The following is a 12789-nucleotide window of genomic DNA, read 5'->3' on the forward strand; positions in this document are numbered from 1 at the left end:
AGGTTGCTAAGTGTGGGTGTGTCACCCCCCAGCAGTCTGTGGCCGGCAGCGTGGACCCTGACCTGGGCCACTTCCAGCCCATGGTGGCCCTCCTGTGCGGCCACGGCCGCATCAACAACCAGTACCTGGCCGAGGGCCAGCGCTGGGTCTCGGATCCAGACCCCAAGGCAGTCTGCAGCAAGGACAAGCTCAGCATCCTCGAGTACTGCCGCAAGGTAGGCTTCCTTTTGTGGAATGTTCGCGTGGAACTTCCAATCCTTACACTAAATATTGCCACTGGCTTCTTGTGCGGCACATTTTGTGTAAAAACATTTCTGTAGAAAATCTGAAAAAATTTGACTTTAAATTGAGGTCCATTAGAAGCAAAGAACAGCACATTCTTTTAAAATGTCTCGGAATTGTCTTTAGGCTATTGGGATGAGCAGTTCATAATATGGGGGGGGGGGGGGGGGGGGGGGGGGTTAGTTTTGTGGCCAAATTGGCAAAACAGAAAGCTACTTTGGTCTAGTTTTCTTTTGTGAAAAAGTATGGAAGGGCCTCTCTTAAGTAGGAATTGCTACCATAGCATTTTGCTTAACCCTTTGTCTTGTTACTTTTTGTGCTCAAAGGCAACATACAAACTGGTAAGACCTTGCCATTTTAGAGTGTAGCAGAAAAGGATGCATGACTAATGCCTATCAGTGGCCTCTGTCCACTTTATTGGTACAAATGTGGTAAATGTTTTTAGCCAACCTTACTTCTAGCGTTGTCTTTTATGCCCCGAGTCGCCTTCTTGACGGTACATTATCCAGTGGTGCGTTGCTACGCTTGATTGCTGACTGAGGTGGAGCAACCGATGCGCTTGCTCCTAATCCAGTAACCTCTTTCCAGAATGCCAATCGTAACACTGGTGAAGAGGTTGAGCTTGATTTTAGCAAAGTCGATGGAACTCTAAAATATTTGAGCTATGTCCTTTCGTTTTTGTATCCTCACTATGGAAGATTGTTGTTACAATTACTGTATCATTACAAATGAACTACACTACCTATCGTAAAATCCTGAGCAAGCGCCCACTCAAAATTGGAGATAATCATGTCAAACTGGGTCAACAATATGTAAAGATATGTTCTTTGTGTATTTTACATTTGTTACAAAATTGAGGGTGTTACAAAATTGAAGGGTGGGCACTTATTGTGGAATGGATGGATGTTCAGTATTGTACAGCAGTTGAATCCCAGTTTATGTATAACCTTGAAACTGTCAGTACAGAGAGCTTTAGAGTGGCATGGTGTCTTTTTGCTATTGTACTTTTAGTGCAGTCTTGAAACTGTGAAAGTTCAGGTCAAGCCTGTACCACTGGGCGCCACTCGAAGCACAGTTGGCCCCTGCTCTAGGAAGGGCAGATAGAAGACACAACATGTCCTCCACCTGTATATGTGACTACATGTCATTGGAATTTAGATTCTTTTCTAAACAGGACCGTTGTGCACGTTGGTTGAATTGCAGGTGTACCCAAAACGGGACATCCGCAACATTGTGGAGTCTAGTCGCTACTACCACGTGGACGGTTGGTGCAAGGTGGGGCAGCGAGGCCGCAGCTGCCGTGGCAGCCACTGGGTGAAGCCGTACAGGTGCCTGGAAGGGGACTTCCAGAGCGACGCCCTGCTGGTGCCCGAGCACTGCCTCTTCGACCACATCCACAACCAGAGCGTGTGCCAGAGCTTTGACGACTGGAACCAGACGGCGGCCCACAGCTGCCAGGGACGCTCCATGCGCCTGCGCAGCTTCGCCATGCTCCTCCCCTGCGGAGTGGATATCTTCTCCGGGGTGGAGTTTGTCTGCTGCCCCACGGAAGGTAAGTCCAGCATTGGAGACACTCGTGCTTTTTCCAATGGCTTTAAAAAAAAAAACTTTTTTTTATTTTAAGTGCATAAATGGAGTCTCAATCCTTTAAAATTATTTTCTTACGAAAAAAAAAAAATTGTGCATTATTTACGTTAGACGCAATTTAGGTGGAGGTCACTGCCCATTCTAAGCCCTGTCCACAGATCAGTTGTCCCACCAGTTACTACTGAATTGGCTTGGCCGCTTGACTGAACGTGCTTGCAAGCCTAGTGTCTCCCTTTTGCAACATCCGGTGCGTCTAGCTTGGCTTCTGACACCGCCTGCCTGTCGTGTGAGGAGACTCGCGAGGAGACGCGCAGCAGCCTCTGGCATCATCTGCTATTTCACCACCGTCTATCGTCGTCTGCAATTCCCAGACGCGGACATGAAAGCTGCTCGTCGGCATCTGTTTTTGCCTTCCCCCGCTGCTTTTCTGCCCCCGTCTAAAAACTTCTCCAACGCTCGCAAGACGCAATGCTTGCGGCCATGACTGACATGGAAACAGTGCACCCTCAAAACAAGCACTCTAAGCTTTCATGCACACAAAATGTGTGCATTTTGTGTGCATGACTGACATGACATGTCAGTCATGAACAACCAACTCGCCCAAACCTCCGTTTTGTGGCCATGAAAGCGGCATTCTATCATTTCATCATGCAAGAGGCACGGTCCAATACAAGTGTCTTCCAGCATCTATCGATGTGCATTGATTGAAAAGCGACTGAGAGGAATAGAAAAATCAACAAAATAAATATGGAATCCTCCTAGCTTTATTGTTTTTTTTGTTTTGTTTTTTTGTGTGGCATCCGCGAGCAAAGCGGGTGAGTGTCATTACTCAAAATTGAAAATTAACCTAAAAACATTTGCTTTGGCAGGCCAGGTGCACTGCAGAACTTAAGAGCTACTTTCTTTTAGAAGCGAAATGACGGGAACAAACCTGGACAAACTAGATGCGAGTCGATTGGGATTGGGACATAGAGTTCCTGTCTGGGTCCCAATTTGGTTCCCAGTAGATATGGGGAGTGCATTGTAGATAATATGCAAATAAATGAAAGAATGGTGTACAGTGGACTTGCAATAATGCAAACTCTTATATTTTGTACTTCAGGTTAATTCAAACAAATTAAGCAATTCTGGTTGTCCCACTAAGTTTTCAATGTATTTATGAGCTGCTTAATTCAAACAGCGTTTTCGCTGAATTCATACTATTTGTTCATTGCAGCGGGTTAGCCCCATTGAGTGCACTTCTCACTGAGCACGTGTATACTGCAGGAAAGCAATACCCACGAAGCTCGTGATCATCGCTTCTCCGCAGTACGCGAGTGCTCGGTGAGAAGCGCACTCGATGGGACTAACCCACTGCAGTTATGCAAGCAGAACTGTCCTGACAATCTGCTTTCATTATTTGTGCTCCTTTTTTTTATTTTTCTGATGGGGTTAAATTCAAGATTAAAGAAAGAATGTTTGCATGTAGCAAGCAGATGTATAAATTTCCTCGATTAGGATAGCTGGGCATTTCTTTGATTTTATGTCAAATCTGTCATTCACATGCCACGCCAATGTAGGCATTGGTCTTTCTGAGGCCAATGCCTCAAAAAGTCCAATGCCTCAGATTTTTTGAGGCCAGTTCATAGATATAGTTATATTAAAACTATGGTAACTGAGTTTAGAAGTAAACAAGTAGAATGTTGGAACAAACTTCATGAGTTCAGCTGAATTTTCGTTTAAACATGGTACAACGGTAGTAAAGGCTTGGAGGAACTATTCAATATGTGATTAGAAAATATTCGGCCTAAACCACTATTCGCTTGGAACTTCACCAGTGTTTTATATGTGCGCCTGCTTATAAATAGGCCTGTATAGAGGAAAGAAAGCTACCTGCTTGGTATGTGTAGCTATTTCTATAGCAAACCGCTACTTTGCCTCACATCACATTAAGATAAATTTCTAATAATTCAAACCAGATATTTTAAACTACAGTCTGTGATTTCCTGGAGTTTAAATTAATGAGAGTCAACTGTGTTTGTGTTCATTCCTTTTAAATGTTTTTATTCTTTCTTTTTTTGCATGTTGGGTTCCTATCTCAGTCCTTATCTGAACCCATTTACACCTTTGTCCAAGTCCCCATCTGGGTCTCCATTAAGTGTTCCCGAGTGTCCCCATTTGAGTTCTCATCTCAGGCCCCACCCAGTTAGTTCCCCATCTGGTTCCCAATTCAAGCCTTCATCTGAGTTGCCATTCAAGTTCCCATTAGAGTTACCATCAGTCACCATCTGAGTTTCCATCTGAGTGCCTCCACCTGAATCTCCCCATCCTGGTCTTCCTGGCTGACTTTTCACGACTTCCTATCTGAGTCCCTATCTGATCTTTCACTGATCTGTGCCTGGGTCCCTATCTGTTTTCCCATCTAAGTATTGTAGTTCCTTTCTGAGCCTTTCTAAATCCCTATCTGGATCCCTTTCCGAGTCCCCACCTGAGTGTTTCCAATCTTCGTTTCTAGTTGACGACCGATTTTTTTTTACCTGTTCGATATTTCGGACCTGAAGAAGGAACTGTGACCTACCCGATAGAAATAGTGCATATTCATGCCTAATATTTCGGATAATTTCAAGTTTGAAGGGTAAAGTTTTCTGACAAAATCGTCGCGAGCAATCGGCGGGAAGCACCACCGAGAAGCCGCCATTTTAGATTCTATGTGGGCTGCACATGATTGGCTCGGCTCGGCAGCGCTACTTGTTTCCTGCTAAGTTCTACCCCTAGGTGACTCTATGCTACGGCGTTTTTCTCCAGCTGCGCATCATTATTATCGTCATTGTTACCATTTTGCTTTGTTCATTTGCCATTCTGCAGTCATGGATTTGTGCCTCTTATCTTGTCTTGGTGAATCGTGTTTTCAGACTACGCTGGCTTGGACATCATGTTCCCATCTGTTCTTCTACTGCTGCAAAGTGTCGCTAAGAATCGCGGAAAGTACTGAACCATAAGGCTAGAAAAGGAAGGCAGCGATTCTCCAGCTAATAGAAGGTGGTCGAATGTAAACGGAGGCGTAACTTGAAGCAAGGCACTATTGACGGCTTTTTAAGCCCGCTTAGACGTAATAAAGGCAACTTTTTTAATCTGCTTATTTTTTTAACTGCTCTATTATTTGGACGTTTTCGATACCTGGAAAGTCCAAAAAATCGGTCAGCAACTGTACGTCTATTCTGGCCCCTCCATCTGATACCAATTTCGCCTCTTCTGGAACTAAACTCCTGGGAGTGCTTGCTCACATGTACCCTGCTTTTTCTTAGTAGGCAACTGCAAAAACATTTGTGTTTTTGCAACCTGCGGGCCTGATTTCCCGTAAGAACGAAGGGGACAACAAATAAATGGAGACAAGCAGTTGGGACGTGCATCAGTGTGTCACGTGCTCTGCTCTTGGCCTTCCCTGGCATGCAGGCAAGAGCAGCAAGGAGGAGGGAAAAGGGACGTCGAGCGAGGAGGACGAGGACTACGACGACTACAGCAGCGTGGAGGAGGAGGAGGAGACGACCAGCACGACTCCAAGCACCACCACGAGCACCACGCCAGGCACCACGACAGAGCGGCCAGTGGACCACTACTTCAGTCATTTCGACAGCAAGCACGAGCACGACTCTTTCAAGGAGGCCCAGAGGAATCTCGAGGAAGGACACAGAGAGAAGGTCACCAAGGTGGGTGCACGGGGCTTGCACGGTGGACAGTCTGCCACCATCCACCGCATCGGAACGGGGACCCGAAAACTGATTGCACTTTGTCTGTTTTTACGTGGCCTGCTGGGACAACTTCGGTCAAAAAGCAAACTAAATTAAATAACTGATGTCGCTTCGGTGGCAAGAAATATGATCATGGCCGAAATATTAAGTCAGACGCCGCATACTCCGCTAAAACCAATATTAAAGACGCTACCAGCTGCCCTTCTGCAAGCGGGTTAGCTGTTAGTGAAACGACACTGGGATGCAACACAACGTTGGTGCTTTAGTTCTTCTCCCATGCCTTTCCTTCATTGTGTAAAATAGTGATTAGAGCTGCTTCCTACATTTTCCCATTCTTGTTTCATTCTAGCGATTTTCGTGGACATCAAGTTTATCTTTTTTTGTACATAAACAAAGTAATTGAGCTGTACTGTGCATAAGCGAAGTAATCGAGCTGTACTGTTTCGCACTGTTCCAACACATGAATGCGCCAAATGCTAGCTATGGCCCCGAAGAGTAGCGTCTCCTGTGCGGTGGATGCCTAATACCACGTGACATGCAACAGCATCCGTCTAGGTTCTTTGCGCTTAAATCAACCTAGCTATATAGCTAACTACCCCACTATGCAAACTCGTGTGACTAGTACTCAAGTTTGGGAACACCCACCTGCAAAGAGCCATACAGCGTGTGAAACTCGCGTCACTCAATCGTACAATGCTACAGTATTAAGCTCCTTCTCTAACTGTAATATACCGGGCAAGGGCCCTCTCAAACTTTGGAGATAATCGCAAAAAAATGGGGGATGGGCGCTTGTTCGGTCATCAATTTTACATGTAAATGTACTGTGCATATTTTCTCAGATTTTACAAATTTGGTAATGGGGTTTAATGAGGAATGGGCGGATACGCGGTACTGTACGGAATGTATACCATGGATTTTTATTTCTGTGGGCAAGAAATGGGAATATAGCGATGCAGCCAAGCTGCACTCCTTGTGCCGTCACCCAGTGGCCGGCACTGAACGCACTCTTTGCTTTAAGTAAGCAGCACATACAATTCGCTTTCAGTCGCTAGCTTTATGAATATGCGCTAGTCTTTCCTACATACACTGCTTATGTACGACACAAAGAACTAAAAAAAGAAATAGCCTAACTCGTTTCTTGAAATTGATTGTTTGGCTATGTCAGGTGCATCTCGTGCCACTTACCGCAGCACCAACATGACGCCATCGTCGCCAAACAGCTGATGATGAGTCTTGCCATCGCTTTCTAGCAGAGAGCTCCAGTTTTGCCGCAGATGCCCAAAACCAAACTTTGAGCAATGATATTTACAAACTATAACGCAATATCAAGAAAGAAATATACAGTCAAACTTGAATATATCGAACACGGACTCATTGAATTATGGCTTATGTCGAACCCATTCCGAACTTCCTTGAAAATACACGCATTTTTTACTTTATATATCAAGCGCGATCGGACCCCCACTGGATATAGCGAACTCCTCAGCATCTGAGCGCGCGCGCTCCTGAGCCACGCGGCAGGCTTCCCCGTAGTGCACCAACGGGTAGCGGCGCGCGGCAGGTGCTTGCGACGCTTGCACAAGCAGAAGGCACCTTGAGCACCACGAAGAGCATAGCAGCGGTCGTGGTTCAGAGCCGTGTGGTCGCACGATGCACCAACTTCCTTGGGTTGCAGCACGCATTCGGAGCAGATTCGCAGATTCGGAGATTGCCGTTGTTCGGGTTTTGTTCCCACCGTTGCCGCCTGTGACATACGTTTCTGCATCCACCGTAAGTCGGCCTAAGCCATGGCTGTGAGAGTGAAGTAAAGGACGACGCTGACATTTGCAATCAAGCTAGAGATAATTAAGCATGTTCAGAAGGGTAAGAAGCCAAGTGTGGCCGATGCCTACAATATTCCTCGAAGTGCTTTGACTGCTTTGTTCAAAAACGAGTGATATTAAAGGGAAAGCAACAGGCAAGTATTCGGACGCACATGTTCGAGAGCCGGACTTTCAAGAAGTCAAGGAAGCGACATACTAGTGGTTTATGGACGTCGGAGCCCGGAGCATCCTTGTATCAGGACCGATATTGCAAGAGAAAGCAAGAGAGTTTGCTTTCATTCTCGGGTCCAGGGCTTCACAGCGAGCAGCAGATGGCTACAACGCTTCAAGGGCCGCCACAACATCGTTGGGAAGGCTATCTCGGGGGAGAGCGAAGCGGCCAACATTGAGAGCATCTGGAAGTGGCTTTAGGATGAGTGGCCTCAGATCCTGACAAAATATGAGCCGAGGGACATCTTTAACGCCGACAAGACTGGGCTCTTTTGGCAAAAGCTTCCCCGGCAGACCCTCAGCAAGCACAGTGACAAGTGTCATGGCAGGGAACAAAATAAAGTCCAAATTACGGTACTCATGGCCGCCAACATGGATGGCTCGCCACAACCTTTTGTCATCGGAAAGTTCAAAACGCTACACCATATGAAGAATTGCCGCAATGTTCCCGTTTGGTATGCGTGGAACACGAAGTTGTGGATCACTCGGGACCTATTTGGCAAGTGGCTAACAGACCGGAGCAACGAGCTCGCGGGCAAGGCTCGCAGAGTGTGTCTACTTGTTGACAACCGTGCGGCGCACCATACATACATACTGCTGAAAAACATCAAACTCAAGTTCGTGCCGCCTAACACGACCTCCCCGCTCCAACCCTCAGATCAGGGCGTAATTCAATCCTTTAAGGCCATTTCCAAGAGGAGACTCATAGAGTCTTTGCTCGTCAAGCTTCGCATGAATCAGGAGCTCAAAATAGACCTCTTGGGAGCAGTCGAAATGCTCAAGGCCTCCTGGGAGAACGTCAAGCGCAACTCAATAACCAATTGCTTTCGGCACACTAAATTTGTTCCCTGCGCCGAGGAGTTTTCTGAGCAGGTGGCAGGACTGAGTGAAGAACTTCCTGACAGGTTCGAACAAGACCATCACGAGCTCGACAAAACGTGGAACAGGTTCTTCTGTTTTGTGGGTGCTGTGCCTGAGACAATGAGCATAGAGGACTTCAGTGGTGACGATGATGACAAGACTACTGCGGAGCTGACGGATATTAAAATTGCCGCCGAAATTGCCGGCGAGCGGCCAGTTGGGAGCGATGAGCCTGGTCCTGCAAACGTCAAAGACTCTGCACTACGCCCCACCTCAAGCGAAGCAGTGTCTGTCGTAGCTTTGCTGCGCCGCTATTGCAGTCCAATAGAAGGAAGTGGACTTGCACTTGTGGATGGTCTCGACACCGTGAAGAAGGCCGTGACAAAGCATGCTATAGACTCTAAAAAGCGGACAACGTTGGCGCAGTACTTTTTAGTGCAATAAATCGACATAATGGTCTCAAGTAATTGTCCTAATCAATTAAGAAAGCCTGCGGTGATGAAAGTTACAGGTAAGCTCGTTACTGTGCCGACCATGTGGCGCTTGTGTTTCCGACCTCATTTTATACATAGAATTTTGGCCATATCGGACTGTTTTGCGATCTCTGCGGTGTTCGATATAAGCGGTTTTGACTGTACCTAATAATTCAGGGACACTGACTGAGTTGCAAACAGTTGTAATCCAAAATTTGAAACTATTGATCGCAGTTGCCCTTGAAGAAATTGTTTTCAAGTAATTCAGTTGCACCTGAGGAGCATATGTAAGCTTGAAATAGTTTCTTGGTTGCCTTTATTGACATCTTTTTACTCTTGTTCTGCGTCTAGTCAGAACCTTTTCTACAAACATAAAGTATGGGGTGCCAGCGACAGCCTCAGTTGTTCCAAAATATTTTTGCTACACTACATAATTTTGGTCCTGTAGGAAACAGCTTGGTTGAGAAGAAATTTAGTCTGACTATTGTTGAAAGAGCAGAGCACAACATAGTAGAAGACTTGGTTACAACATTTTCCTCTATCATTATCTAGTACACAAATAATCGTCCCAAACTGGGCGAAATTTCTGGTGGTGAAATGTCACTTCGGGACTTTAATTTAGTGATTTTGGGAAACTCTGTTCCAAAGAGTACCTGGAAATTACTAGTATCTGTATGCTTTGAATCTATTTTGGTATACTTTTCTATGCACGCTACTACAGGCAGGTTATGCTCTCTCTGCATTTCTTTATGAAAAAGCTGCCGGCTATGCTTGTAAGGAATGTTGTAGCTTTAGATGGTTGAGCAAGCTGTACACACTGTGTACCTCTTTTGCAGGTAATGAAGGAGTGGAGTGAACTGGAAGAGCACTACCAGACAATGAAGCACAAGGACCCCAAGGGAGCAGAGGACTTCCGCAAGAAGATGAGTGCGGTGAGTCCCAGGTGCTCTTCTGCAGCACCTATCTGTAGGCAGGGGCAGATTTACGGGTTGGTCTTTTGGGGGCGGTGGTGGTGGGGAGGGTGAAGGGGGGGGGAGGGAAACATTTGGCTTTGGAGTGGAGAGAGATCCGATCTCATGGACAGATGTGACCTCATGGGTGAAGCATTCCTTAGATCTATTTTCTTCACCTAATACTTGCCATTTCACAACAAAAAACAAAAAAAAACATTTCTTTCTAAAAAAAGAAAAGCTAGTGCATGTTGTTTGATCCATAAAAAGAGAGTTGCCCTTGGGGGTTTAGAGGGGGGTGGGGGGCAGTTTCTCCCCCTCCCTTTAAGTGCGCCCCTGACTGTAGGATTAGTTTGCGCACAGAGCATGTGGGGCCCATGTCTTTAACGTCCACATAAACGGAGCGCATGCTTGTTTCGGTTGCAGCGTTTCCAGAAGACTGTGGAGGCCCTGGAGGAAGAGGGAGCAGCGGAGAAGCGTCAGCTGGCAGCCATGCATCAGCAGCGGGTGTTGACCATCATCAACATGCGCAAGAAGTCGGCCATGGACTGCTACACTGCTGCACTCTACCAGGTGCCCCCCAAGGTAGGGACAGCCACCACATAGGGGGCCTGTATATTTTACAGTGGAATGAAACTATGACAACGGTAGCAGAACTGGAAAATATGGCTATAAACAAATGTTGTCATGGCTAGGCATGCCTATAAAAATATAATAGCTGCTCTATGCAGAAGTTACCTGATAACAAAGAGTGCATTACGTCATCACTTCGGTTTGGAATTTTCAAATGAACACATAAACAAATGGTGAGTCAAGCATGATAGCATGTATGGTGGCTAGAGTTTAACCCCTTAAGTGCCTTGGACAAGCTGAGCTCGTCGGCCGCTTTCTGGCTAAAAATGCCGTGGATGGGATCAGCTCGTCCAGTGGTTTTTTCGGTAGCCCCCAATTCCACGGACGAGGTAGGCTCGTCAGAGTAGTTTTGCGGCGCCGATCATAGATGGCAGCACTCGTTTTAGTTGGCATATATTTTTTTTGCCTCCGCTGATTTTTGCGCAATAAACTTCAAATTTTATGTGTAATACTAGAGGAATAACATTGTAAAACAAAAAAAAACAAAAATATATGGCACTTTTAGGTTGCTTTTTGAAAAACAAATTTGGCACTTAAGGGGTTAACGACCCCAGGGCACTTCACATTTGTTATTTATTGTTTAACACTACCATCACTCCCACAATGATAGAAGTGAGCAGTAAAAAAGAAATGGTAATAAACACTCAGAATACTAGAAGTGTTCCTTGACTGCTAGGAAATTTCACCTAAAACTCTAAAACAGTAGAGTTATTTTAAGCAATAAAAAAATAAACAACACTTGATACTGTTAAATGACACAGTTTATAAAATTATATTATAAAATTTATTAGCAATATTTTTAGACACTATTCCTGGAGAGACAGTCGACCAGGAATTTGTCGAAATGTTTGCTGCGTGTCTCATAGGATTTGTTCAGTGTTTATTTGTTTTTTATTTCATATGTATACTTGATCTATCTGCTCATGTAATCTTTCCTTGTGTATTGCAATGTTTTTGTGTTTTTCCTCGCCTACGAGAATATCCTTGTGAGATGAGCGGTATTGCTAAATAAATAAATAACGGTGCTTTCTGGCCTTTACCAGCCACAGTCCTTTTACATGAACAACATTTGTAAGTGGAAATAGATCAAAGTGCGAGGAATAGATATTGAAGAACAAAGGTTGTGGGTTCTTGTTTCTGGGAGCTTTTGGCACTTTCCATTTTAATGATTACACTAATCAATCTCTAGGGTTGTGCAAATATTAAAATTTTTGATGGGTTCAAAAATTATGTGCAATGTTCATATTTGGTTGCGGCAGGTTAGCCTTGTTGAGTGCGCTTCTTACCGAGCGTCGGTGCACTGCAGGAAAGCAACATCTGCAGTGCTCGCTTTCGTGGGTGTGGCTTCTCCGCAGTACACTGGTGTTGGTAAGAAGCTCTCTGAACAGGGCTAACCCGCCGAGATCAACTCTTCGAAAAGTACAAATGTAGCCGTATGTTCAGGAGGAAAGCTCATTGCTAAAGGGTATGGTGCACATGCATGCCTGATGTATTTAAAAAGAAACAGAAACAAATGTTGATATCTAGATTGTAGTAAAAGTCTCTAAATTAATCTGGCATGCAGAGATGCCCCAAAAACCTGTGCCAATTGTTTGTGATTGAAGATATTTGAATATGGCGAGAATATTTATAATTACCCTTGATTAGGTATAGCTGGACATCTCTATAAATTTAATTTTATGCCAAATGCATCGTTTACTTGCCATCTCAATGTAGTCATTGTACTTTTGGAGGCCACAGTCAATAAATATGATTTAAAATTAAAATTAACTTACCTTAGAAATGGACAAGTGGGAGCCTCGCAACAACTTTCACAAAGTTCAGCTGGGTTTTCAGTTAAGCATGTGGCACTAGTGAAAGGCTTAAAGGAACTGTTCTATACTTGATTCAAAAATATTCGGCCAAAACCACTATTCGCTTTGGATTCGCTTCGAACTGAAAATCCATAATTCGCACATGTATACTGCATTGTGCACTTTCAAGAGCCTCGTTAAAAATTCAGGAGATTCCCCTTGATATAGTATTCCAGGAGGTTTCTCGACTCGCATGAATAAAAGCCCTACCGTGAAATTCTGGGTAAGCGCCCACTCAAACTTTAGAGATAATCGCAAAAAAATGGGGGATGGGCTCTTGTCCGGTCATCTCTTTTCCATATAAATATACTGTGCATAATTTCTCAGATCTTACAAATTTGGGAATGGGCGCTTAGTGTGGAATGGGAGGATGCGCGGCATTCTACGGT

General features: G+C 45.0%; 1 protein-coding gene across 2 annotated transcripts in view; it reads left to right on the plus strand.

Moving 5' to 3' along the window:
- The window catches only part of LOC8043772 (amyloid-beta-like protein), a 40575-nt gene that overhangs the window by 16903 nt on the left and 10883 nt on the right, over positions 1 to 12789 (plus strand). The window contains exons 2-6 of one of the 2 annotated variants that reach the window (XM_029982171.4): positions 36 to 215; positions 1486 to 1834; positions 5302 to 5555; positions 9801 to 9896; positions 10341 to 10499. In XM_029982171.4, the coding sequence (XP_029838031.2) occupies positions 36 to 215; positions 1486 to 1834; positions 5302 to 5555; positions 9801 to 9896; positions 10341 to 10499 (1038 nt within the window). Of the gene's footprint in view, positions 1 to 32; positions 216 to 1485; positions 1835 to 5301; positions 5556 to 9800; positions 9897 to 10340; positions 10500 to 12789 lie in introns of both variants that reach the window. The other variant, XM_029982170.4, reaches the window with a different exon arrangement.

Source organism: Ixodes scapularis, unplaced genomic scaffold (assembly GCF_016920785.2).
Source record: "Ixodes scapularis isolate PalLabHiFi unplaced genomic scaffold, ASM1692078v2 PGA_scaffold0__279_contigs__length_252992795, whole genome shotgun sequence".
Lineage (NCBI taxonomy): Eukaryota > Metazoa > Arthropoda > Arachnida > Ixodida > Ixodidae > Ixodes > Ixodes scapularis.